General features: G+C 49.0%; 3 protein-coding genes across 7 annotated transcripts in view; 2 read left to right on the forward strand and 1 right to left on the reverse strand.

Moving 5' to 3' along the window:
* Positions 1 to 23,561, forward strand: part of MICOS13 (mitochondrial contact site and cristae organizing system subunit 13) — a 201,706-nt gene that overhangs the window by 120,816 nt on the left and 57,329 nt on the right. Inside the window, exon 1 of one of the 3 annotated variants that reach the window (XM_050770922.1) lies at positions 16,544 to 16,553. The exons of the other annotated variants lie outside the window; for them this stretch is intronic. The gene's annotated coding sequence lies outside the window, so the exon portion shown is untranslated. Of the gene's footprint in view, positions 1 to 16,543; positions 16,554 to 23,561 lie in introns of those variants that run through there. 3 annotated transcript variants of the gene reach the window in all.
* The window catches only part of CATSPERD (cation channel sperm associated auxiliary subunit delta), a 61,050-nt gene that overhangs the window by 18,196 nt on the left and 19,293 nt on the right, over positions 1 to 23,561 (reverse strand). For 2 of the 3 annotated variants that reach the window (XM_050770179.1, XM_050770178.1), the window contains exons 7-16: positions 22,886 to 22,999; positions 17,567 to 17,650; positions 15,658 to 15,808; positions 13,701 to 13,796; positions 12,727 to 12,809; positions 10,086 to 10,262; positions 7,718 to 7,831; positions 4,112 to 4,201; positions 2,903 to 2,961; positions 28 to 106 (exon numbers count right to left, since the gene is read on the reverse strand). In XM_050770179.1, coding sequence (XP_050626136.1) covers positions 28 to 106; positions 2,903 to 2,961; positions 4,112 to 4,201; positions 7,718 to 7,831; positions 10,086 to 10,262; positions 12,727 to 12,809; positions 13,701 to 13,796; positions 15,658 to 15,808; positions 17,567 to 17,650; positions 22,886 to 22,999 — 1,047 coding nt within the window. The remainder of the gene's footprint in view (positions 1 to 27; positions 107 to 2,902; positions 2,962 to 4,111; positions 4,202 to 7,717; positions 7,832 to 10,085; positions 10,263 to 12,726; positions 12,810 to 13,700; positions 13,797 to 15,657; positions 15,809 to 17,566; positions 17,651 to 22,885; positions 23,000 to 23,561) is intronic. The other variant, XM_050770180.1, reaches the window with a different exon arrangement.
* Positions 4,057 to 23,561, forward strand: part of SAFB2 (scaffold attachment factor B2) — a 170,836-nt gene continuing 151,331 nt past the window's right edge. The window contains exon 1 of the mRNA XM_050770098.1: positions 4,057 to 4,066. The gene's annotated coding sequence lies outside the window, so the exon portion shown is untranslated. The remainder of the gene's footprint in view (positions 4,067 to 23,561) is intronic.

The following is a 23,561-nucleotide window of genomic DNA, read 5'->3' on the forward strand; positions in this document are numbered from 1 at the left end:
ATGGGACAGCAAAGATTTGGCACCTACCAGTGGCTTGATATCCACACATGAAATTTCCTTGTTTGCTATGTCCACAGTTAAGGTAGACATGGTGGCTCTCTTTAAGCTGCAAGGCAATGGAACCTGTGTTATTAAAGAACAGCACCCTTGTAAACAACACGGCTGCATTTCATTCATCCTTTCATCCATTCAATCACCCATGCATCCATCAATCCATCTCATCCATCTTTCCATCCATTCATTCCACCCACCCATTCGTCCATCCATCCATCCATACATCAATCCATCTCATCCATCCATTCATTCCACCCATACATCCATTCATCCATCCATCCATCCATCTCATCCATCCATTCATTCCACCCACCCATTCGTCCATCCATCAACCTATCCACCCTTCCATCTCTCTACCCATCCACTCATCCATCTACCCATTTATCCATCCATTCCATCCACCCACTCATCCATCCATCCACCCATCCATCTCTCTATCCATCCACCCACCCATCCATCTCTCTATCCATCCACTCATCCATCTACCCATTTATCCATCCATTCCATCCACCCACCCATCCATCCATCCATCCATCCATTCACTCATCCATCTATCCATTTATGCATCCATCCATCCACCCATCCATCCATCTCATCCATCCTTCCATCCATTCATTCCACCCACCCATCTATCCATCCATCCATCCACCCATCCATCTCTCTATCCAACCACTCATCTATCTACCCATTTATCTATCTATCCATTCCATCCACCCACCCATCCATTCATCCATTCACTCATCCATCTATCCATCCATCCATCCATCCATCCATTCATCCATCCATCCATCCATCCATCCACCCCTCCAGCCAACCATCCATCCATCTCTCTATCCATCTATCCACTCATCTATCTACCCATTTATCCATCTGATATGGTTTGGTTCTATGTCCCCACCCAAATCTCATCTTAAATTGTAATCCTCACATGTCAGGGGAGGGACCTGATGGGAGGTGATTGGATCATGGAGATAGTTTCCCCCTTGGTGTTCTTGTGATAGTCAGTGAATTCTCACAATATCTGATAGTTTAAAAGTGTATGGGACTGGCCTCGGTGGCTCATGCCTGTAATCTCAGAACTTTGGGAGGCCGAGGTAGGTGGATCACCTAAGGTAAGGAGTTCGAGACCAGCCTGGCCAACATGGCGAAACCCTGTCTCTATTACTAATACAAAAATTAGCCAGGCGGCCGGGCGCGGTGGCTCACACCTGTAATCCCAGCACTTTGGGAGGCCGAGGCGGGCGGATCACGAGGTCAGGAGATCGAGACCATCCTGGCTAACACGGTGAAACCCCGCCTCTACTAAAAATGCAAAAAATTAGCCGGGCGAGGCGGCGGGCGCCTGTAGTCCCAGCTACTCGGGAGGCTGAGGCAGAAGAATGGCGTGAACCCGGGAGGCGGAGCTTGCAGTGAGCCGAGATCGTGCCATTGCACTCCAGCCTGGGCGACTAAGCGAGACTCTGTCTCAAAAAAAAAAAAAAAAGGCCGGGCGCGGTGGCTCAAGCCTGTAATCCCAGCACTTTGGGAGGCCGAGACGGGCGGATCACGAGGTCAGGAGATCGAGACCATCCTGGCGAACACGGTGAAACCCCGTCTCTACTAAAAAAATACAAAAAACTAGCCGGGCGAGGTGGCGGGCGCCTGTAGTCCCAGCTATTCGGGAGGCTGAGGCAGAAGAATGGCGTAAACCCGGGAGGCGGAGCTTGCAGTGAGCTGAGATTACACCACTGCACTCCGGCCTGGGCGACAGAGCGAGACTCCATCTCAAAAAAAAAAAAAAAAAAAAAAAAAGAGTTCAAGACCAGTCTGGCTACTATTGTGAAACTCTATTTCTATTAAAAATAAAAAAAAAAAAAAAAAAAAAAAAAAGCCAGGCGTGGTGGCACACACCTGTAGTCCCAGCTACAATCTCGGCTCACTGCAAGCTCTGCCTCCTGGGTTCAAGCAGTTCTGCCAAAGCCTCCTGAATAGCTGGGATTACAGGCACACACCACCTTGCCCAGCTAATTTTTGTATTTTTAGTAAAGATGGGTTTCACCATGTTGGCCAGGCTGGTCTCGAACTCCTGACCTCGTGATCTGCCTACCGTGGCCTCCCAAGGTGTTGGGATTACCGGTGTGAGCCACCGCGCCCGGCCCCTGCTTTCTATTCTTTTGGATGGATGGCAGTGGGTTTGTTGGAGCAAATGGTAATTCCATGTTTCAGTGTTTTGAGGGACCGCCATTCGTAAAGTGTTTTTGTTGTTGTTTTGTTGTTGTTTTTGAGATGGAGTCTCACTGTGTTGCCCAGGCTGGAGTGCAGTGGTACCATCTCGGCTCACTGCAACCTCCGCCTCCTGGGTTCAAGCCATTCTCATGCCTCAGCCTCCTGAGTAGCTAGGATTACAGGTGCCCACCACTACACTTGGCTCTTTTTTTTTTTTTTTGAGACAGAGTTTCACTCTTGTCGCCTAGGCTAGAGTGCAACGGCATGATCTCGGCTCACTGCAACCTCCGCCTCCTGGGTTCAAGCAGTTCTCCTGCCTCAGCCTCCCGAGTAGCTGAAATTAGAGGTGCCTGCCACTACACCTAGCTATTTTTTTTTTGTATTTTCTAGTAGAGATGGGGTTTCACCATGTTGGCTAGGCTGGTTTCCAACTCCTGACCTCAGGGGATCCACCCACCTTGGCCTCCCAAAGTGCTGGGATTCCAGGCGTGAGCCACCACGCCCGGCTCTTGTGAAGTGTTTTAATCACCTTGTTTTATTGTTCTAAAGCTGGGGGTCTGATCTCAGCCCTGCTTCTGTTCGCTCCTGCTAAGGGAACCCCTGTAGGCAGCCCGGTCCCCACCTCTGCGGGGAGACAACATACCTGGAAGTGAAGTTGAAGTCGGTCCTGCCCCAGTGCTGCTGCTGTTTTAAGTAAATATCCTGTGGGGTCAAGAGAGAAAATCCCAAGCACATCTGTGGAACACCACGGGCATCCCCCAACTCAGGACATTGGGAGAGATGGGGTGTTGGAGGGGACGTGAGGAGACAAACCTGGAAGCCTCTTAGTCCCACTCTGTTCTTTTTTTTTTTTTTTTTTGAGATGGAGTCTCTCTCTGTTGCCCAGGCTGGAGTGCAGTAGCACCATCTTGGCTCACTGCAAGCTCCGCCTCCCAGGTTCAAGGGATTCTCCTGCCTCATCCTCCCAAGTAGCTGGGACTACAGGTGAGCGTTGCCATGCCTGGCTAATTTTTGCCTTTTTTTTTTCCTGTTTCTTGAGATGGAGTCTCGCTCTGTCGCCCAGGCTGGAGTGCAGTGGCGCGACCTCGGCTCACTGCAAGCTCCGCCTCCCAGGTTCACGCCATTCTCCTGCCTCAGCCTCCTGCATAGCTGGGACTACAGGCGCCCACCACCACGCCCGGCTATTTTTTTTTTTTTTTTTTTTTTTTGTATTTTTAGTAGACACAGGGTTTCACCACGTTGGCCAGGCTGGTCTCAAACTCCTGACCTCCAGTGATCCACCCGCTTTGGCCTCCCAAAGTGCTGGGATTCCAGGCATGAGCCACTGCGCCCAGCCAAGCCGTGCTCTGTTCTAATCCCAGCGCCTGTGAAAGCCTTCTGGAAGTTCACAGAAACAACGGCCCCAATATGATGGCGCCCATTCCCGTGCTCCCTGAGTTCTGGGGACCCGTAGTGAGGAGCGATCGTTTTCCTCACTCACCTAGATGTGACGTGAAGAACCTGATCAAAGGAGTTTGCCGTCACCGACTTGCACCTGGTCAGGCCCCTGCCCTGTGGAAACTGCCCCGACTCAAGCCTCATGCCTCAGTTTACCCAGCTAACTCAGATCTCCGGCCACCCTCCTCGGGCTGCGTTAGGCTCCTCCCTGTCATGCCATCCGGGTCTCTCCGGTGTGACACTTTAATGAGGCCAAGCGCGTGGGTGACGGCTGCCTGATCATCTTCCCATCCCGGGGCACAGCCAGGGGCTATGTACCCTGGAAACTCCTCAGCTTTTTATGCTGATAAGGGAAGGAGGAAGAGGGGGGCCCCTCAAGGGACAGGCGACGGGGTTTGGTGGGGATGCGGCTCACCAGTTTGTACTTAGTGTTCCCGTCTGACGTGTAACCGCTCTCATAGAAGGTGGCCTGGAACCCCAGGGAGTGGGGGTTGCTCACCATCACCTGGGAGTGGGAGCAGAGAAGCTCAGGCTGTACGGAGCCAGCAAGCAAGATGGGGCGACAAACCCCCGCAGTGTCCCCAACACACCTTCAGATGAAAAACCAGGACCGGGCACAGTGGCTAATGCCTGTAATCCCAGCACTTTGGGAGACCAAGGTGCGAAGACCGCTTGAGCCCAGGAGTTCAAGACCAGCCTGGGCAACACAGCGAGATCCCGTCTCTACAAAAAAAAAAAAAGTTGGCCAGGCACGGTGGCTCACGCCTGTACTTCCAGCACTTTGGGAGGCCGAGGCAGGTGGATCACCTGAGGTCGGGAGTTTGAGACCAGCCTGACCAACACGGAGAAACCCCATCTCTACTAAAAGTACAAAATTAGCCGGGCATAGTGGCACATGCCTGTAATCCCAGCTACTAGGGAGCCCGAGGCAAGAGAATCCCTTGAACCCAGGAGGCGGAGGTTGCGGTGAGCTGAGATCACGCCATTGTACTCCAGCCTGGGTAACAAGAGCGAAACTCTGTCTCAAAAAAAGAAGAAGAAGAAGAAGTTGAAAATGCATTTATTTATTTATTTATTATTTTATTATTTATTTATTTATTTATTTTTGAGATGGAGTCACTCTGTCACCCAGGCTGGAGTGCAGTCGTGCAAACTCAGCTCACTGAAACCTCTGCCTCGCAGGTTCCAGTGATTCTTCTACCTCAGCCTCCCAAGTAGTTGGGATCACAGGCATGCGCCAACACACCCAGCTAATTTTTGTATTTTTAGTAGAGACGGGGTTTCACCATGTTGGCCAGGCTGGTCTCGAACTCCTGACCTCAGATGATATACCTGTGTCAGCCTCCTAAAGTGCTGGGATTACAGGCATGAGCCACTGCACCCGGCCTATTTATTTATTTTTATTTTTTTTCGGAGGCAGAGTCTCACTCTGTCACCCAGGCTGCAGTGCAGTGGTCTGATCTCAGCTCACGGCAACCTCTGCCTCCTGGGTTTGAGCGATTCTCGTGGATTAGCCTCCCTAGTAGCTGGGATTACAAGCACGCTACCACACCCAGCTAATTTTTGTATTTTTAGTAGAGACGAGGTTTTACCATGTTGCACAGGCTGGTCTCAAACTCCTGAGCTTAGGCAATCTGCCCACCTCGGCCTCCCAAAGTGTTGGGATTACAGGTGTGAGCCACCATGCCCAGCTTGAAAATACATTTAATAGATCTAACCTACCAAGCATTGGAAGTTAACCCAGACTACTTTAAGTTGAGAACAAACCAAGCAATACCAAAAGGAGAACAAAACCCCCTCGCCCTTCCACCCCCTGGATCACGACGTTGACATTTCAGGGGTCCAGCCTTCCTGAATGTTTGTAGAAATAGATAACACATTTGGATGAATTTACCCACCTTTAACTGTACAATTCAATGGCATTGGGTAGAGTCACAATATTGTGCAACCATCACCACCATCTGTTTCCAAAACTTTCTCGTCACCCCAAACAGAAACTCTGTCCTCATGAAGCAATAATTTACCTCCTTTTAACTTTTTAAAATTTATATTTATTTATTTTTATTTATTTTTTTGAGACGGAGTCTCACTCTGTCGCCTAGGCTGGAGTGGAGAAGCGTGGTCTCAGCTCACTGCAACCTTCACCTCCCAGATTCAAGTGATTCTCCTGCCTTAGCCTCTTGAGTAGCTGGGACTACAGGTGCCCGCCGTCACACCCGGCTGTTGGCCAGGCCGGTCTTGAACTCCTGGCCTCAGGCAATCTGCCCGCCTTGGCCTTCCAAAGTGCTGGGATTACAGGTGTGAGCCACCACACCTGGACAAATTTTTTATTTTTTAAGAGATGAGGTCTTGCCCTCTTACCCAGGCTGGAGTGCAATGGCATGATTATAGCTCACTGCAGCCTCAGCCTCCTGGGCTCAAGTGATCCTCCTGCCTCAGCCTCCCAAGTAGGTGAGACTACAGGTGCATGCCACTACACCTGGCTAATTTTTATTTATTTATTTTTATTTATTTATTTATTTATTTATTTATTTATTTATTTTGAGACAGAGTTTCACTCTTGTTGCTCAGGCTGGAGTGCAATGGCGTGACCTCAGCTCACCATAACCTCTGCCTCCAGGGTTCAAGTGATTCTCCTGCCTCAGCCTCCCGAGTAGCTGGGATTACAGGCATGCGCCACCACACCCAGCTCATAATTTTAATTTTTTTTGTAGAGACAGGGTCTCACTATGTTGCCCAGGCTAGTCTTGAGCTCCTGGGTTCAAGCGATCCTCCCACCTCAGCCTCCTGCAGTACTGAAATTACGGGCGTGAGCTGCTGTGCCTGGTCCTCATGTAACTTACTGAATACTAACAGTGAAAAACAGAAAGTTTGTATCAGTACTGGAAGCACAGTTCCTACTGAATGTAATCAGTTTTGTGCCATTGTAAAGTCAAAAAATTGTAGGACCATCTGTACTTGCAACTAATGTCTAGGCTTAGACACTTGGATTTTGGATCTAGAAACATCCAAGCACTTCCTGCTGGGTGGGGGAAGGCCATGGGGTCAGGGCTCTTAGCTGCTAGCAAGAGAAGCCTGAGCAACAGGCTGAGTTAAGAAAATGAGGCCGGCGTGATGGCTCATGCCTGTAATCCCAGCACTTTGGGAGTCCGAGGTGGGTGGATCATGAGGTCAGGAGTTCGAGACAAGTCTGACCAACATGGCAAAACCCCCTCTTACTAAAAATACAAAACTCAGTCAGTCATGGTGGCATGCACCTATAATCCCAGCTACTTGGGAGGCTGAGGCAGGAGAATCGCTTGAACCTGGGAGGCAGAGGTTGCAGTGAGCCGAGATCGTGCCACTGCACTCCAGCTTGGGCAACAGAGCAAAACTCTATCTCAAAAAAAAAAAAAAAAAAAAAGAAAGAAAGAAAAAGAAAAGTCAAGAATAGAAAATGAATTTATGAGCAGCTGAGAAGGATGGAGGAGGCACAGAGACGGCACAAGAGAGGCCAGGCAGCCAGCCGCACAGCCACAACCTCATCATGCCCAGACATGCAGAGGCTGGTCAAGGGGGAAGACACATAGAAATGGCTGGACATGGTGGCTCATGCCTGTAATCCCAGCACTTTGGGAGTCTGAGGTGAGCAGATCACCTGAGACCAGGAGTTCAAGACCAGCCTGGCCAACATGGGGAAACCCCATCTCCACTAAAAATACAAAATTCACCAGGTGTGGTGGCACATGCCGGTAATCCCAGCTACTCGTGAGGCTGAGGCAGGAGTATTGCTTGAGCCTGAGAGGCAGAGGTTGCAGTGAGCCGAGATCACGCTACTGCACTCCAGCTTAATGGACAAAGTGAGGTCCTGTCTCAAAAAAAAAAAAAAAAAAGACACATAGAGACAATTTCTATGCAGAATCGTGAGTGCCTGAGTAGCGTCTCTCCTTGTGGGGGATGCCAAGGGATTTCCAGAATCTGGGAGTGGGCACCGGGCATGTGGCTGAGAATCCCGATAGCAGAAACATCGAGATGTACTTACCAGAGGAATCAGGGATGTGCCTGGCTGGGGTATCAACAAAGCAGTCAGTTCCAGCTGGCTGTGCATGTCAATGGTATACATCCTGTATGTAAATTCTCCTTTCAGAAACTCTATCTAGTTAGGAAGGCAAAGAAGAAAGACAATCATGCTCCTGTTCCCAGAAAGAAAGGGCAAGGAGGTGGGAAGGAGGAAAGGACCCTCCTGGTGCTGCCGCCTGAATCTCCACTTGTGCCTCTGGCTTCCCCACTAGACTCTTTATTTCCAGAAAGGGCTCAAGTTGGGCACAATGCCAGCCCTCCCTTCTCTCCAGAAGTATCCGCCAACCCTGACATTCGCAGTAATTTTTTTTTTTTTTTTTTTTGCTTTTCTTTTTTTTTTTTTTTTTGCTTTTGCTTTTTTTCTTTTCTTTTTTTTTTTTTTTTTTGAGATAGGATCTCGCTCTGTCGCCCAGGCTGCAGTGCAGTGGTTTGATCATGGCTCACTGCAGCCTTGACCTCCCAGGATCAAGCAATCCTCTTCCCTCAGCCTCCCGAGTAGCCGGGACGACAGGTGTGTGCCACCATGCCTGGCTAATTTAATTTTTTTTTTTTTTGGTAGAGGCAAGGTCTTACTATGTTGCCAGGCTGGTCCCAAACTCCTGGGCACAAGCAATCCTCTCGTCTCGGCCTCCCAAAGTGCTTGGGGTTATAAGCGTGAGCCACCGTGCCCGGTTTCTTTCTGTTTCTTTAGAGTAGAGCCGCCCCAGTATGCATCTCCAGACCATAACAGTCTTGTCCATTTCCCAACACGGGTATGTCTTTTAATCCTCTCTCAATCTACGGGTTCGTTGGCTGGGTTTAGTGGCTCACAGCTGTAATCCTGAGGTGCAGAGGATCACTTAAGTTCAGGGGTTTGAGACCAACCTGGACAACACAGGGAGACTCCTGTCTCTGCCACAAAACTATATATATATATATATATATATATATATATATATATATATTTTTTTTTTTTGACATGGAGTCTCACTCTATCACCCAGGCTGGAGTGCAGTGGTGCAGTTTCGGCTCACTGCAACCTCTGCCTCCCAGGTTCAAGTGATTCTCCTGCCTCAGCCTCCTGAGTAGCTGGGATTACAAGCATGTGCCACCACGCCCGTCTAATTTTTGTATTTTTAGTAGAGACGGGGTTTCACCATGTTGGCCAGGCTGGTCTCGAACCCCTGACCTCACGTGACCTGCCCGCCTCGGCCTCCCAAAGTGTTAGGATTACAGGCTTGAGCCACCATGCCCGGACCCCTTTTCCTTTCCACGGATTTTGGAAGCAAGCCCCCAAGCTGTTGGGCCTGTAGCATTTCTCAAAGTCTGGATTTCCCTGGTGCAGGTGAACCCTTTCCTCTGTCTTTTGTATTTCTGGCAAATTGGCAGCTGGAGTGATGCTCGCCCCATCAGACTGGAGTTTGATCGCGTTGGCAAGGTTCAGTGGGTGATGTGATCTATCTCTTACTAGTGATGAATACTATCTTGTTGTCTCTCTTATTTTGTTAATTTCTCTTTTTTATATTAGTTTTTTAGAAATTGGGGGTCTCCTTTTGTCACCCAGGCTGGAGTGCAGTGACTCCATCATAGCTCACTGCAGCCTCTAATTCCTGGGCTCAAGTGATCCTCACACCTCAGCCTCCCGAGTAGCTGAGAGTACACACTACCACGCCCAACTTTTTTTTTTTTTTTTTTTTTTTTTTTTGAGAGACGGAGTCTCGCTCTGTCGCCCAGGCTGGAGTGCAGTGGCCGGATCTCAGCTCACTGCAAGCTCCGCCTCCCGGGTTCACGCCATTCTCCTGCCTCAGCCTCCCGAGTAGCTGGGACTACAGGCGCCTGCCACCTCGCCCGGCTAGTTTTTTGTATTTTTTTAGTAGAGACGGGGTTTCGCCGTGTTAGCCAGGATGGTCTCGATCTCCCGACCTCGTGATCCGCCCGTCTCGGCCTCCCAAAGTGCTGGGATTACAGGCTTGAGCCACCGCGCCCGGCCTTTTTTTTTTTTTTTTTTTGAGACGAAGTCTTGCTCTGTCACCCAGGCTAGAGTGCAGTGGTGTGGTCTCGGCTCATTGCAACCTCTGCCTCCGAGGTTAACGAGATTCTCATGCCTCAGCATGCTGAGTAGGTGGAGTGACAGGCACCTGCCACCACACCCAGCTAATTTTTGTATTTTTAGTAGAGATGGGGTGTCACCATGTTGGCCAGGCTGGTCTGGAACTCCTGGCCTCAAGCAACCCTCCAGCCTCAGCCTCCCGAGCAACTGGGGCTACAGGCATGCACCACCATGCCCAGGTTGAATTTGTCTTTTTTAAACAGTGCATCGAACATTGATCTAAACAGTTAGGATCACCTACATTGCATCTTCCAACGTGAAGATCAGGGTCCATGAGAATTGCCTGGATATTCAGGAGGCACTTCTGGAAATCAAAAGCTGCAAAAGCTGTGTCACGCAGTGGGGTCAGTATTTCCAGAATCCCTGAGCTCCTGAACATCAGGGCTGCGTCTTCTGACCAGATGTGTTGGTGTGCAAACTAAGAAGAAAATGATTCCTGAGATCCAATCATTCTCATTGTTTTTCTGCAGATTTAAATTTTTTGAGACGGAATCTTGCTCTGTCGCCCAGGCTGGAGTGCAATGGCGCGATCTCAGCCCACTGCAACCTCCGCCGCCCAGGTTCAAGAGATTCCCCTGAGTTGCTGGGATTATAGTCGCACGCCACCACGCCCAGCTAGTTTTTGTATTTTTAGTAGAAACAGGTTTCACCATGTTGGTAAGGCTGGTCTTGAATTCCTGACCTCGTGATCTACCCGCCTCGGCCTCCCAAAGTGCTGGGATTACAGGCGTGAGTCACCGCGCCCGGTCATGATGCAGATTTAAAGAAGGTAAATTCTTTTTTTGAGATGGAGTCTCACTCTGTCGCCCAGGCTGGAGTGCAGTGGTGCGATCTTGGCTCACTGTAACCTCCACCTCCCAGGTTCAAGCCATTCTCCTGCCTCACAAGTAGCTGGGACTACAGACATGCACCACCACGCCCAGCTAATTTTCATATTTTTAGTAAAGACAGAATCTCACTATGTTGCCCACGCTGGTCATGAACTCCTGGAACCAAAGTACCGGGATTGCAGGAAGGAGCCACTGTGCCTGGCCAAAATAATTCTTTTATTTTAAATTTTTGTTAGTTTTATTATTATTATTATTTTTAAGAAACAGAGTTGGGCCGGGCACGGTGGCTCAAGCCTGTAATCCTAGCACTTTGGGAGGCCGAGACGGGCGGATCACGAGGTCAGGAGATCGAGACCATCCTGGCTAACACGGTGAAACCCCATCTCTACTAAAAATTACGAAAAAAACTAGCCGGGCGAGGTGGCGGGCGCCTGTAGTCCCAGCTACTCGGGAGGCTGAGGCAGGAGAATGGCGTAAACCCGGGAGGCGGAGCTTGCAGTGAGCCGAGATCCGGCCACTGCACTCCAGCCTGGGCGACAGACCAAGACTCCATCTCAAAAAAAGAATTTACCTTCTTTAAACTTCCAGGAATTATAGTGGCTGTAGGCTGTAGTCTAGCTGGAAAAACACTGAGGTAGAAGTCAGTAGACCTGGGAGACTCTTTTGGCTCAGTCACTAACAATTTATGTGGCCTTGGGAAAGAAAGAAGCTGCAGCAACCACGCCTGTAATCCCAGCACTTTGGGAGGCCGAGGTGGGAGGATTGCTTGAGCCCAGGAGTTCGAAGGAAGCCTGGACAACAAAGCAAGACCCCATCTCTACAAAAAAAAATTCCAAAAATGATCCAAGTCTGGTAGTCCTAGCTACTCGGGAGGCTGAAGTGGGAGGATCACCTGAGCCCTGGAGGTCAAGACTGCAGTGAGCCAGTATCACACCACTGCACTCCAGCCTGGGTTTCGAAGTGAGACACTGTCTCAAAAGAGAAAAAAAAAAAAAAAAAAAAAGCTGGAGCTTTTGTTTTCTCATTTGTAAATGGGGGATGACATTATCTCCTTCACGGAGTTACTGTGAGGATGGAAATACAATTTTTTAATTTTTTTCTTTTCTTTTGGAAATACAATTAGATAGGCACAGTGGCCGGGCACAGTGGCTCACGACTGTAATCCCAGCACTTTGGGAGGCCTAGGCCGGTGGATCACCTGAGGTCAGGAGTTGAAGACCAGCCTGGACAACATGGTGAAGCCCTGACTCCACTAAAACTACAAAAGTTAGCCTGGTGTGGTGGCGTGAGCCTGTAATCCCAGCTACTGGGGAGGCTGAGGCAGAAGAATTGCTTGAATCTGAGAGGTGGAGGTTGTAGTGAGCCGAGATCGTGCCACGGCATTCCAGGCTAGGCGACAGAGTGAGACTTCATCTCAAAAAAAACAAAAAATTAGATAGGCATAATGCACAAGAGGATGTCAGATGACACCTGTGCCACCACTTAGTACCACTTTGAGCCGGGACAGATGACTTAGGACTCTGTGCCTCAGTTTTTCCATCTGTCAAATAGGGACGACATGAGGAGCTACTCCTAAGATGATGGTCAAGGTTAAATAACGTAATACACGAAAGTGCCTAGACCAGCACCTGTCGTATTTTGAAAACTCTTCCCCTTTTAGCTGTTGTTGTTGGTATTATTATTTTGCTAACTAGAGTGATTTCTAGCCTTCGAAAAGAGGTTCAGAAGTTTGTGAACAAGACCATTATTCCTTACCAACTAATTTGTAACCCCACTTTCTTTTTGATTGTTGTTAAGACAGAGTCTTACTCTGCCTTCCGGGCTCAAGCAATTCTCCTGCCTCAGCCTCCCGAGTAGCTAGGATTACGGGCACCCACCACCACTCCCAGCTAATTTTTGTATTTTTGGTAGAGACGGGGTTTCACCACGTTGGCCAGGCTGGTCTTGAACTCCTGACCTCAGATGATCCTCCCACCTCAACCTCCCAAAGTGCTGGGATTACAGGGGTGCACCACCGCGCCCAGCCCGTAACCCCACTTTCTTTTTACCTACTTTGATTATGGAACTTGGCACGATGCCCAGATTGCCATAATACAAATTATCCTCCCGAGTTATAACTGCCAGTTCGTTTTCATCTAGGAAAAACAAAACAAGACCAAATGAAAATTGAAATGCTGGTCATTTCTGTGGACCAAAAGATAAGTATGGCTGGGTGCAATGGCTCACGCCTATAATTCTAGCACTTTGCCAGGCCGAGGGGGTGGATCACTTGAGGCCCAAAGTTCGAGATCAGCCTGGCCAACAACATGGTGAATCCTCCTCTCTACTAAAAATACAAAAATGAGCCGGGCACGGTGGTGTGTGCCTGTAGTCCCAGCTACTCAGGAGGCTGAGGCAGGAGAATCACTTAACGAGGGAGGCAGAGGTTACACTGAGCAGAGATCGTACCACTGTACTCCAGCCTCGGCAACAAGATTGAAACTCTGTCTCAAAAAAAAAAAAAAAAAAAAAAAAAAAGGAAAGGAAAAGAAAAAGAAAAAAGAAAAAAATAATATGACAGCTATTTTCTGGTTTATAATCACAAAGTTCATGTGGAAAAGCCAAGCAATATGAAAAAATAAAGAGTTGAAGCTTTTTTTTTTTTTTTTTTTTTTTTGGAGTCTCACTCTGTTGCCCAGGCTGGAGTGCAATGGTGCGATCTGCTCACTGCAACCTTCACCTCCCGGGTTCCAGCTATTCTTCCTTCCTCAGCCTCCTAAGTAGCTGGGATTACAGTCCCCCGCCACCGCACCTGGCTTATTCTTGTATTTTTAGTAGAGGGGGGGGTTTCGCCATGTTGGCCAGGCTGGTCTCGAACTCCTGACCTCAGGTGATCTGCCCGCCTCAACCTCCCAAAGTGCTGGGATTACAGGCATGAGCCACCGCGCCCGGCTGATTTCATGTTTTGGCTGGGTTGCGTCTGGCAGGCCTATGGTTAATAAGCCAGGTCTAAATATCTCTAGGCTACCAGTGGGTCAAGTACGCACTGACAGCAATGTTGTGGATGGTGATCTGGGCTTCAAAAATGGAAGTAAACAAGGTCTGTTCTCCTTTTTTCACCCGGACGGTGTCGACGAGCTGACCTAGGAGGTAACAGGACAGGTGCATGAGGCCCCATGTGCATCATGGGAAAGGGGATGTCTACTACTGCGACCCCAGCTACCCGTGCCACCACCCAGCCCACCCGGCCAGTGGCTCTTTGATGTTCCTTATAGCTTTTGAGAGGTTTGCTATTCAAAGGAGAATGAATCAAGGAAAACACAGCACTGAAACACAATTTTGTTAAGCATGACAAGGAATGTGCTTTGGTTTAAGAAAACCCAACCCTTCTGCCAGGCGTAGGGGTGCATGCCTGTAATCCCAGTACTTTGGGAGGCTGAGATGGGCAGATCACTTGACATCAGGAGTTCGAGATCAGCCTGGCCAACGTGGCAAAACCTTGTCTCTACTAAAAATACAAAAATTAACCGAGCATGGTTGCACGCACCTGTAATCCCAGCTACTTGGGAGACTGAGGCAGGAGAATCGCTTGAACCCAGAAGGTGGAGGTTGCAGTGAGCCGAGATCACGCCACTGCACTCCAGCCTGGGTGACAGAGCCAGACTCCATCTCAAAAAAAAAAAAAAAAAGAAAGAAGAGAAAAGAAAAGAAAAAAGAAGGCCGGGCGCGGTGGCTCAAGCCTGTAATCCCAGCACTTTGGGAGGCCGAGATGGGCGGATCACAAGGTCAGGAGATCGAGACCATCCTGGCTAACATGGTGAAACCCCGTCTCTACTAAAAATACAAAAAACTAGCCGGGCGAGGTGGCGGGCGCCTGTAGTCCCAGCTACTCGGGAGGCTGAGGCAGGAGAATGGCGTAAACCCGGGAAGCGGAGCTTGCAGTGAGCTGAGATCCAGCCACTGCACTCCAGCCTGGGCGACAGAGCGAGACTCCGTCTCAAAAAAAAAAAAAAAAGAAAAAAGAAAACCCGACCCCCATTAGTCTTCTCTATCAGCAAGCTCAGAGGGAGGGCCATTGAGTTTTTTGTCAACCAGTGGCTTGAACACAACGGAATGTCTTCTAATACAGGTGACCACTATAAGGAATAAAACAGATCGGGCTTGGTGGCTCTCATCTGTAATCCCAGCACTTTGGGAGGCTGAGGCTGGAGGATCGCTTGAGCCCAGGAGTTTGGGACCAGCCTGGGCAACAAGGTGAAACCCCATCTCTACAAAAAATAAGTTAGTTATGCATGGTGGTGCACCTGTAGTCCCGGGCGCGGTGGCTCACGCCTGTAATCCCAGCACTTTGGGAGGCCAAGGCGGGCAGATCACGAGGTCAGGAGATCGAGACCATCCTGGCTAACATGGTGAAACCCCATCTCTACTAAAAATACGAAAAATAAAAATACAAAAAAAAAAATTAGCCGGGCGAGGTGGCAGGCGCCTGTAGTCCCAGCTACTCGGGAGGCTGAGGCAGGAGAATGGCGTGAACCCAGGAGGCGGAGCTTGCAGTGAGCCGAGATTGCGCCACTGCACTCCAGCCTGGGCAACAGAGCGAGACTGTGTCTCAAAAAAAGAAAAAGAAAAAGAAAAAGAAATGTTAAATACAAAGCCTCCTGAAACTCTGTAAAAGCAGCCTCAGAGGTGTCTGACTGGCGTTTTTCTGGGATGCGCCCTAAAGCTGGCAGAATAAACCTCCATGATGGAGACTCTTGTCACCATCACTTATTTCAGTTGTCACTATCTACCCAGCCCTAAGTATCCTGCAAGCCAGGAAGCTGGTGAGGACACAGAGAGATCCACTGAGTGATTATGGGCTTGTGGTCCACTTGGAACATGGAAGAGGAAAAAAAAATCAAGTGGTGGAGGGGTCACTCCTTCCCCTCCCTTTATCCAGGCTGTACCCGGCCCCTCTGGAGGAGGCCACTGGGCAGCAGCCCCACCCTGGGCCCCTGGGCTCACCTGCATTACGGGAAAACAACAGGCTCTTCTCAAACCACAGGAGCAGGATGCCTTTCTGGCCAGGGGCGATGACGATGTCGAGAGTCCCGTTATAGTCAAAAGACAGCCCCAAACTCCGGTTGAGGGGGTGGTCTGAGTACTTGAACATGCCCTGGGAGAAAAAGACAGCTTTCAGCCTCTCCCCAGACCCTACTGTGGAGTCCCACTGAGTCCTAATGAGGGAAGAGGAGTCCGGCTAGCCGGTGCAGGGGACAGCAAAGAAAGCAAAGAAGCCACAGATCTGCCTTTCTTTTTTTATTTTTATTAAATACAACTTTATTGTTTTGATAAGGTTACATTTCAGTTTAACCATTGAAAATTTAGCACTGAATAGAGAATTACTCTAAGTGTCAAATGCTCAATGCATTTTGAAGATTTATTTTATTTTATTTTATTTTATTTTATTTTATTTTATTTTATTTTTGAGATGGAATTTGGCTCTGTTGCCCAGGCTGGAGTGCACTGGCACGATCTCGGCTCACTGCCACCTCCATCTCCCAGGTTCAAGTGATTCTTCTGCCTCAGCCTCCCAAGTAGCTGTGATTACAGGCGCCCGCCACCATGCCGGGCTAATTTTTTTGTGTTTTTAGTAGAGATGGGGTTTCACCATGTTGGCCAGGCTGGTTTCAAACTCCTGACCTCAAATGATCTGCCCGCCTCAGACTTCCAAAGTGCTAAGATTACAGGCATGAGCCACTGCACCTGGCCTCATTTTGAAGATTTAGTACAGAAAAATGTAAGCTATCTCATCCATTAGTTGTTTATATTGATAACATACTGAAATGGTACTATTGGGCCAGGTGCAGTGGCTCACACCTGTAATCCCAGCACTGTGGGAGGCCAAGGTGGGGCGGGGGGTGTGGGGGGGTCACTTGAGGTCAGGAATTCGAGACCAGCCTGGCCAACATGGTGAAACCCTGTCACTACTAAAAATACCAAAAATTGGCTGGGCGCGGTGGCTGACGCCTGTAATCCCAGCACTTTGGGAGGCCAAGGCAGGTGGATCACGAGGTCAGGAGATCGAGACCATCCTGGCTAACATGGTGAAACCCCGTCTCTATAAAAATATACAAAATTAGCCGGGCGTGGTGGTGGGCGCCTGTAGTCCCAGCTACTCGGGAGGCTGAGGCAGGAGAATGGCATGAACCCCGGAGGCGGAGCTTGCAGTGAGCCTAGATGGTGCCACTGCACTCCAGCCTGGGGGACAGAGCGAGACTCCATCTCAAAAAAAAAAAAAAAAATTACCTGGCCGTGGTGGCGGGCGCCTGTAATCCCAGCTGTTTGGGAGGCTGAAACACAAGAATCACTTCAGCCTGGGAGGCGGAGGCTGCAGTGAGCCCAGATGACACCACTGCACTCCAGCCTGGGTGACATGGTGAGAATCAGTCTCACATAAATAAAAAAAAGAAATGATACTATTTTAAAATGGTTAAACAAAAATATATTATTGGCCGGGCACGGTGGCTCACGCCTGTAATCCCAGCACTTTGGGAGGCCGAGGCGGGCAGATCACGAGGTCAGGAGATCGAGACCATCCTGGCTAACACGGTGAAACCCCGTCTCTACTAAAAATACAAAAAAAATTAGCCGGGCATGGTGGCGGGCGCCTGTAGTCCCAGCTACTCGGGAGGCTGAGGCAGGAGAATGGCGTGAACCCGGGAGGCGGAGCTTGCAGTGAGCTGAGATCGTGCCACTGCACTCCAGCCTGGGCGACAGAGCCAGACTCCCTGTCAAAAAATAAATAAATAAATAAAATAAAATAAAATAAATAAATAAATAAATAAATGTTTAAGAATGTGTGAGTTGTAACGAAAACCTGGGCTTAGGCAAAGGTCCTCTGGGTAGTTCTTTGCCCTGCAAAGTTACTTACCTTCCCTTGATCCACTACAAGCATCCCCACCTGCGACAAAGAAAATAAGTGGAAGATTCCACCTAAAGACCCGACGATTTCTGCCTATGAAACAAACAGAAAATACTTCAGATGAATCCATCTCAATACCCACGTGTTTGTCAGTTTAACTTCAGATTATCTGATAAATTACAACGAAGGAAAGTCTTTTTTAAAAAAAAAATAGATAATGCCCTCTCTGGAAATACAACACTTGACCAGGCGGGGTGGCTCAGGCCTGTAATCCCAGCACTTTGGGAGGCCGAGGCAGTGGATCACCTGAGGTCAGGAGTTCGAGACCAGCCTGGTAACATGATGAAACCCCATCTCTACTAAAAACGCAAAATTAGCCGGGCGTGGTGGTGGGCGCCTATAATCCCAGCTACTCGGGAGGCTGAGGCAGGAGAATCACTTGAACCCGGGAGGCAGAGTTTGCAGTGAGCTACAATCGTGCCACTGGCCTCCAGCCTGGGTGACAGAGTGAGACCTTGTCTCAAAAAAAAAAGAAAAGAAAAGAAAAGAAATGTGACACTTGGGTCAAAAACTTGAAAGAAGACAGCTTTGGTGTGAGTGTTTGGAGAAAATGATATGACCCAGACTGTTAGAAGAATGCCTGAGTCTTTCATTCCTGCCTGGGAGTCCTCATTTCTGATTGTTGGCTGGACAGTAAAGTGTCTAGCTGCTGACTTGGAACATGAATCAAGGTCCCCACCTAGGAATAGTGAGACAGATTTCCATAGCAGCCCAGCTGGCTACCTCCCACATCTTGCAGAGACAGAGACAGACGGAGAGAGAGAGAGAGAGGGGGGAAGAGAGAGACAGAAAGAGAGAGAGACAGAGAGAGAGGAAGAGAGAGAGAGAGGGAGAGAGAGAGAGAGAGAGAGAGACTAAAACTGCTATCTTTTTTTTTTTTTTTTTTTTTTTTTTTTTTTTTGAGATGGAGTCTCACTCTGTTGCCCAGGCTGGAGTGCCTGGCACAGTCTCAGCTCACTGCAACCTCTGTCTGCCAGGTTCAAGCAATCCTCCCGGCCTCCCCCTCTCGAGTAGCTGGAACTACAGGCACCTGCCACCACATTTGGCTAATTTTTGTAGAAACAGGATTTTGCCATGTTGGCCAGGCTGGTCTCGAACTCCTCACCTCAGATGATCCACCCACCTTGGCCTCCCAAAGTGCTGGGATTACAGCCACCAGCCACAGCACGTGGCCTTGATTGTTTCTGAGACAGAGTTACATTCTTGTTGCCCAGGCTGGAGTGCAATGGCGTGACCTCGGCTCACTGCAACCTCTGCCTCCCAGGTTCAAGCCATTCTCCTGCCTCAGGCTCCCGAGTAGCTGGGATTACAGGTGCCCGTCACCACGCCCAGCTAATTTTCTGTATTTTTAGTAGAAATGAGGTTTCACCATCTTGGCCAGGCTGGTCTTGAACTCTTGACCTCGTGATCCACCTGCCTCAGCTTCCGAAAGTGCTGGGATTACCGGTGTGAGCCATTGAGCCTGGCCTCAAGATCCTTAATTTAATCCCATCCGCAAAGTTCCTTTTGCTATGTCAGGAACCATATTCACAGGTTCCAGGAATTAGGATGTGGACAGCTTTGGAGATCTAATATTCTACCCGCCTTCGAGACCTTCCCTCCACCTATCCCATTAGGAATTATGAGATCCATCTGGCCCTGGAAGGGACTCTAGGTCTTGCTCCATCACTCCAGCCAGTTTCTTCTCTTTTTCTTTTTTTTTTTTTCTTGCAACAGGGTCTCTCTCTGTCCCCCAGGCTAGAGTGCAGTGGCGTGATCATACCCCACTGTAGCCTCAGTCTCCCAGACTCAAGCAATCCTCCAGCCCCCTGAGTAGCTGGGATCACAGGTACCTGCCACCATGCCCAGCTAATTTCTTTTTCAATTTTTTGTAGAAATGGGGGAGGGTCTCACTATGTTCCCCACGGTGGTCTTGAACTCCTGAGCTCAAGTGATCCTCCTTCCTCGGCCTCCCAAAGTGCTGGGATTACAGGTGTGAGTCACTGTATCCAGCCATCAATATACATAATTGATAGCAATAGGGGTTGACTCTTGTCGTGGCTATAGCAATGCTGAGCTCAACTATTCTCTGAGGTAACCTCTCCTCTTGAAATGTCCATGATAAAAACAACTTCACCACCACACGCACAAGCATACATGCAGGCGCACACACCGGTACACACAAACATACATGCACGCACACACACGTACACACATACACGCACGCACACACACGCACACACACGTACACACATGTACACACACACAAAGGCTATTTTAGTAATAATTGGGGATTTTAGTGATGCTAGGTGTTCTTTTTTGTGTTGTTTGTTCTTTTTTCTTTTTTTTCTTGAGACAGAGTTTCACTCTGTCACCCAGGCTGGAGTGCAGTGGCATGATCTGAGCTCACTGCAACCTTCACCTCCTAAGTTCAAGTGATTCTCCTGCCTTAGCCTCCCAAGTAGCTGGAGGATTTTTTTTTTTTTTTTTTTTTTTTGTATTTTCAGTAGAGATGGGGTTTCACCATGTTGGCCAGGCTGGTCTTGAACTCCTGACCTCAAGTGATCTGCCCCCCTCAGCTTCCCAAAGTGCTGGGATTACAGGCTGAGCCACCTCGCCTGGACAGCGGTCATTTGATTTGAAGGTCACCTGATTTCAATGTGACCGCATCCTAGCTTAACTGATTACATTTGCAAAGACCCTACCTCTAAGTCAGTTTACTGCGATGGTTGGAATGACGGTGTCCCCTCCAAAATTCATGCTGAAATCCCCAATGTATTATAAACAGGCGTGGTCTTTGGGATGAGCATCCTTATAAAAGAGCTCTGGGTTGAAGGCAGCATAGTTTGTTGGTTCTTCTGCCTTCTGCTGTGTGAGGATGTGGCTTTTGCCCCTCCAGAGGACCCCCCAGCATAGGCGCCATCTTGGGAGCAGAGTGCAGCCCTCACCAGACAGCAACCCTGCTGGCACCTTGATCTTGGACTTCCCAACCTCCACAACCATGACAAATAAACTTCTGTTCTTTATAAATTACTCGGTCTCAGACATTTTGTTACAGCAGCAAAAATGCCACAGACAGTTAAATTCTGCAGTTCCAGGTTGACATAAATTTTGGGGACACTGGTTCAACCCACTACAGTTTTCTCATCTGTAAAGTGAGCATGGTGAGGAACTTGATGGCACGAGTCTTCAGGTGGGCATGTGGATGTGTCATAAATTAATATGTTGCCTTTACTAGGGCACTAGCTTTTTTTTTTTTTTTTTAAAGACAGGTCTCACTCTGTCATACAGGCTGGAGTGCAATGGCGCTATCTCGGGTCACTGCAACCTCCACATCCCAGGCTCAAACAATCCTCCTGCCTCAACCTCCCAAGTAACTGGGACTACAGGTATGCACCACCTTGCCCGGCTAATTTTTGTATTTTTGGTAGAGACAAGGTTTCACTATGTTGCCCAGGCTGGTATTTAACCTGGGCAACATAGTGCCCAACATAGTGTCCTGGACTCAAGCGATCCACCCTCTTCAGCCTCCCAAAGTGCTGGGATTATAGGTGTGAGCCACCGTACCCCTACCCAGCTGGGCACTAGAGTTTTGTTTTGTTTTGTTTGTTTTTTGGGGGTTTTTTGTTTTGTTTTGTTTTGTTTTGTTTTGAGACGGAGTCTCGCTCTGTTGCCCAGGTTGGAATGCAGTGGCATGATCTCGGCTCACTGCAACCTCTGCCTCCCAGGTTCAAGCAATTCTCCTGCCTCAGCCTCCTGAGTAGCTGGGATTACAGGTGCCCGCCACCAAGCCCGGCTAGATTTTATTTTATTTCATTTCATTTCATTTCATTTTATATTTTACTTTTTTGAGATAGTGTTTAGCTCTTGTTGCCCAGGCCGGAGTGCAATGGTGCAGTCTCAGCTCACTGCAGCCTCCGCCTCCCGGATTCAAGCAATTCTCGTGCCTCAGCCTCCTGAGTAGCGGGGATTATAGGCATGCGCCGTCACACCTGGCCAATTTTGTATTTTTAGTATTTTTGTATTTTTAGTAGGAGGGGTTTCTCCATGTTGGTCAGGCGGGTCTTGAACTCCCAACCTCAAATGGTCCACCCACCTCGGCCTCCCGAAGTGCTCGGATTACATGTGTGAGGCACCGCACCTGGCCTGTCACTAGCTTTTTATAAGCACTACATAAACGGCATAAATGGTGCCATGATTTTGCCTGACCTAAAACTTTTTGTCTCCTTTCTAACTTCCTAGGCTCCTGAGCTGACTCCATTGACCTGGAATTTTCCCTAACCCAAGGCTGGAGAGCAGTGGTGTGATCATAGACACTGCAGCCTCAATCTCCCAGACTCCAGTGACCCTCCCACCTCAGCCTTCCAAGTAGCTAGGACTAAAACATGCCACCACACCTGGCTAATTTTTTTTTTTTTTTTTTTTTTTTTTTTTTTTTTTTTTTTTGAGACAGAGTCTCGCTCTGTCTCCCAGGCTGGAGTGCAGTGGCACGATCTCAGCTCACTGCAAGCTCCGCCTCCCGGGTTCACGCCATTCTCCTGCCTCAGCCTCCCGAGTAGCTGAGACTACAGGCGCCCGCCACCGCGCCCGGCTAGTTTTTTGTATTTTTTTAGTAGAGACGGGGTTTCACCGTGTTAGCCAGGATGGTCTCGATCTCCCGACCTCGTGATCCGCCCGTCTCGGCCTCCCAAAGTGCTGGGATTACAGGCTTGAGCCACCGCGCCCGGCCTTTTTTTTTTTTTTTTGAGACAGAGTCTCGCTCTGTCTCCCAGGCTGGAGTGCAGTGGCACGATCTCAGCTCACTGCAAGCTCCGCCTCCCGGGTTCACATCATTCTCCTGCCTCAGCCTCCCGAGTAGCTGGGACTACAGGTGCCCGCCACCACGCCTGGCTAATTTTTTATGCATTTTTAGTAGACATGGGGTTTCACCGTGTTAGCCAGGATGGTCTTGATCTCCCGACCTCGTGATCCGCCCGCCTTGGCCTCCCAAAGTGCTGGGATTATAGATGTGAGCCACCGCGCCCAGCCTAATTTTTAAATATTTTTAACTTTTATTTTTGTAGAGATGGGGTCTTGCCATGTTGCCCAGGCTGGTCTCAGACTCCTGGGCTCAAGCTATCCTCCCGCCTCAGCCTTCCAAAGTGCTGGGATTACAGGCATGAGCCATCACCCCTGGCCCAGCTGGACTCTTAAAAGAGGAAAAAACCCTCGTGCACCCATTGACAGCAGTTACTACAATCACAAGGTACATATATTTTTATTTTCACATTCTTACCAAATTTAACATACCTGTCTGTCATAGTGATACTTCCAAAAACTGAATCCCCCAGTGTTAGAATAATATATATAAGTCTGGGATATCTGATCTCCACGGAAATATGCAAAAACCAAATTACTGACATCCTATTAAAAAAAAAAAAGAATGAATGAATGAAAGATGCCAACAAGTAACGTTCCTGAACATTTATCCCAGAGAAATGAAAACTCACATCCGCACAAAAACCTGGATGTCTGGATGTGACTATTTGTTGGGGCTGTTTCTGAGAGCCAAAAAGTGGATACACAACAGGCACGGTGGCTCACGCCTGTCATCCCAGCCCTCCGGGAGGCCGAGGCAGGTAGATCACTTGAGGCCAGGAGTTCCAGACCAGCTTGGCCAACATAATGAAACCCCATCTCTCCTAAGAAATACCAAAGTTAGGCCGGGCATGGTGGTTCACACTTGTAATCCCAGCACTCTGGGAGGCCGAGGTGGGTGGATAACTTGACGCCAGGAGTTCAACACGAACCTGACCAACATAATGCAATCCCATCTCTTTTTTTTTTTTTTTTTTTTTTTTTTAGACGGAGTCTCGCTCTGTCACCCAGGCTGGAGTACAGTGGTGTGATCTCGGCTCACTGCAAACTCCGCCTCCCAGGTTCACGCCATTCTCCTGCCTCAGCCTCCTGAGTAGCTGGCACTACA

The sequence above is a fragment of the Macaca thibetana genome, chromosome 19, assembly GCF_024542745.1.
Source record: "Macaca thibetana thibetana isolate TM-01 chromosome 19, ASM2454274v1, whole genome shotgun sequence".
In the NCBI taxonomy this organism is placed as follows: Eukaryota; Metazoa; Chordata; class Mammalia; order Primates; family Cercopithecidae; genus Macaca; species Macaca thibetana.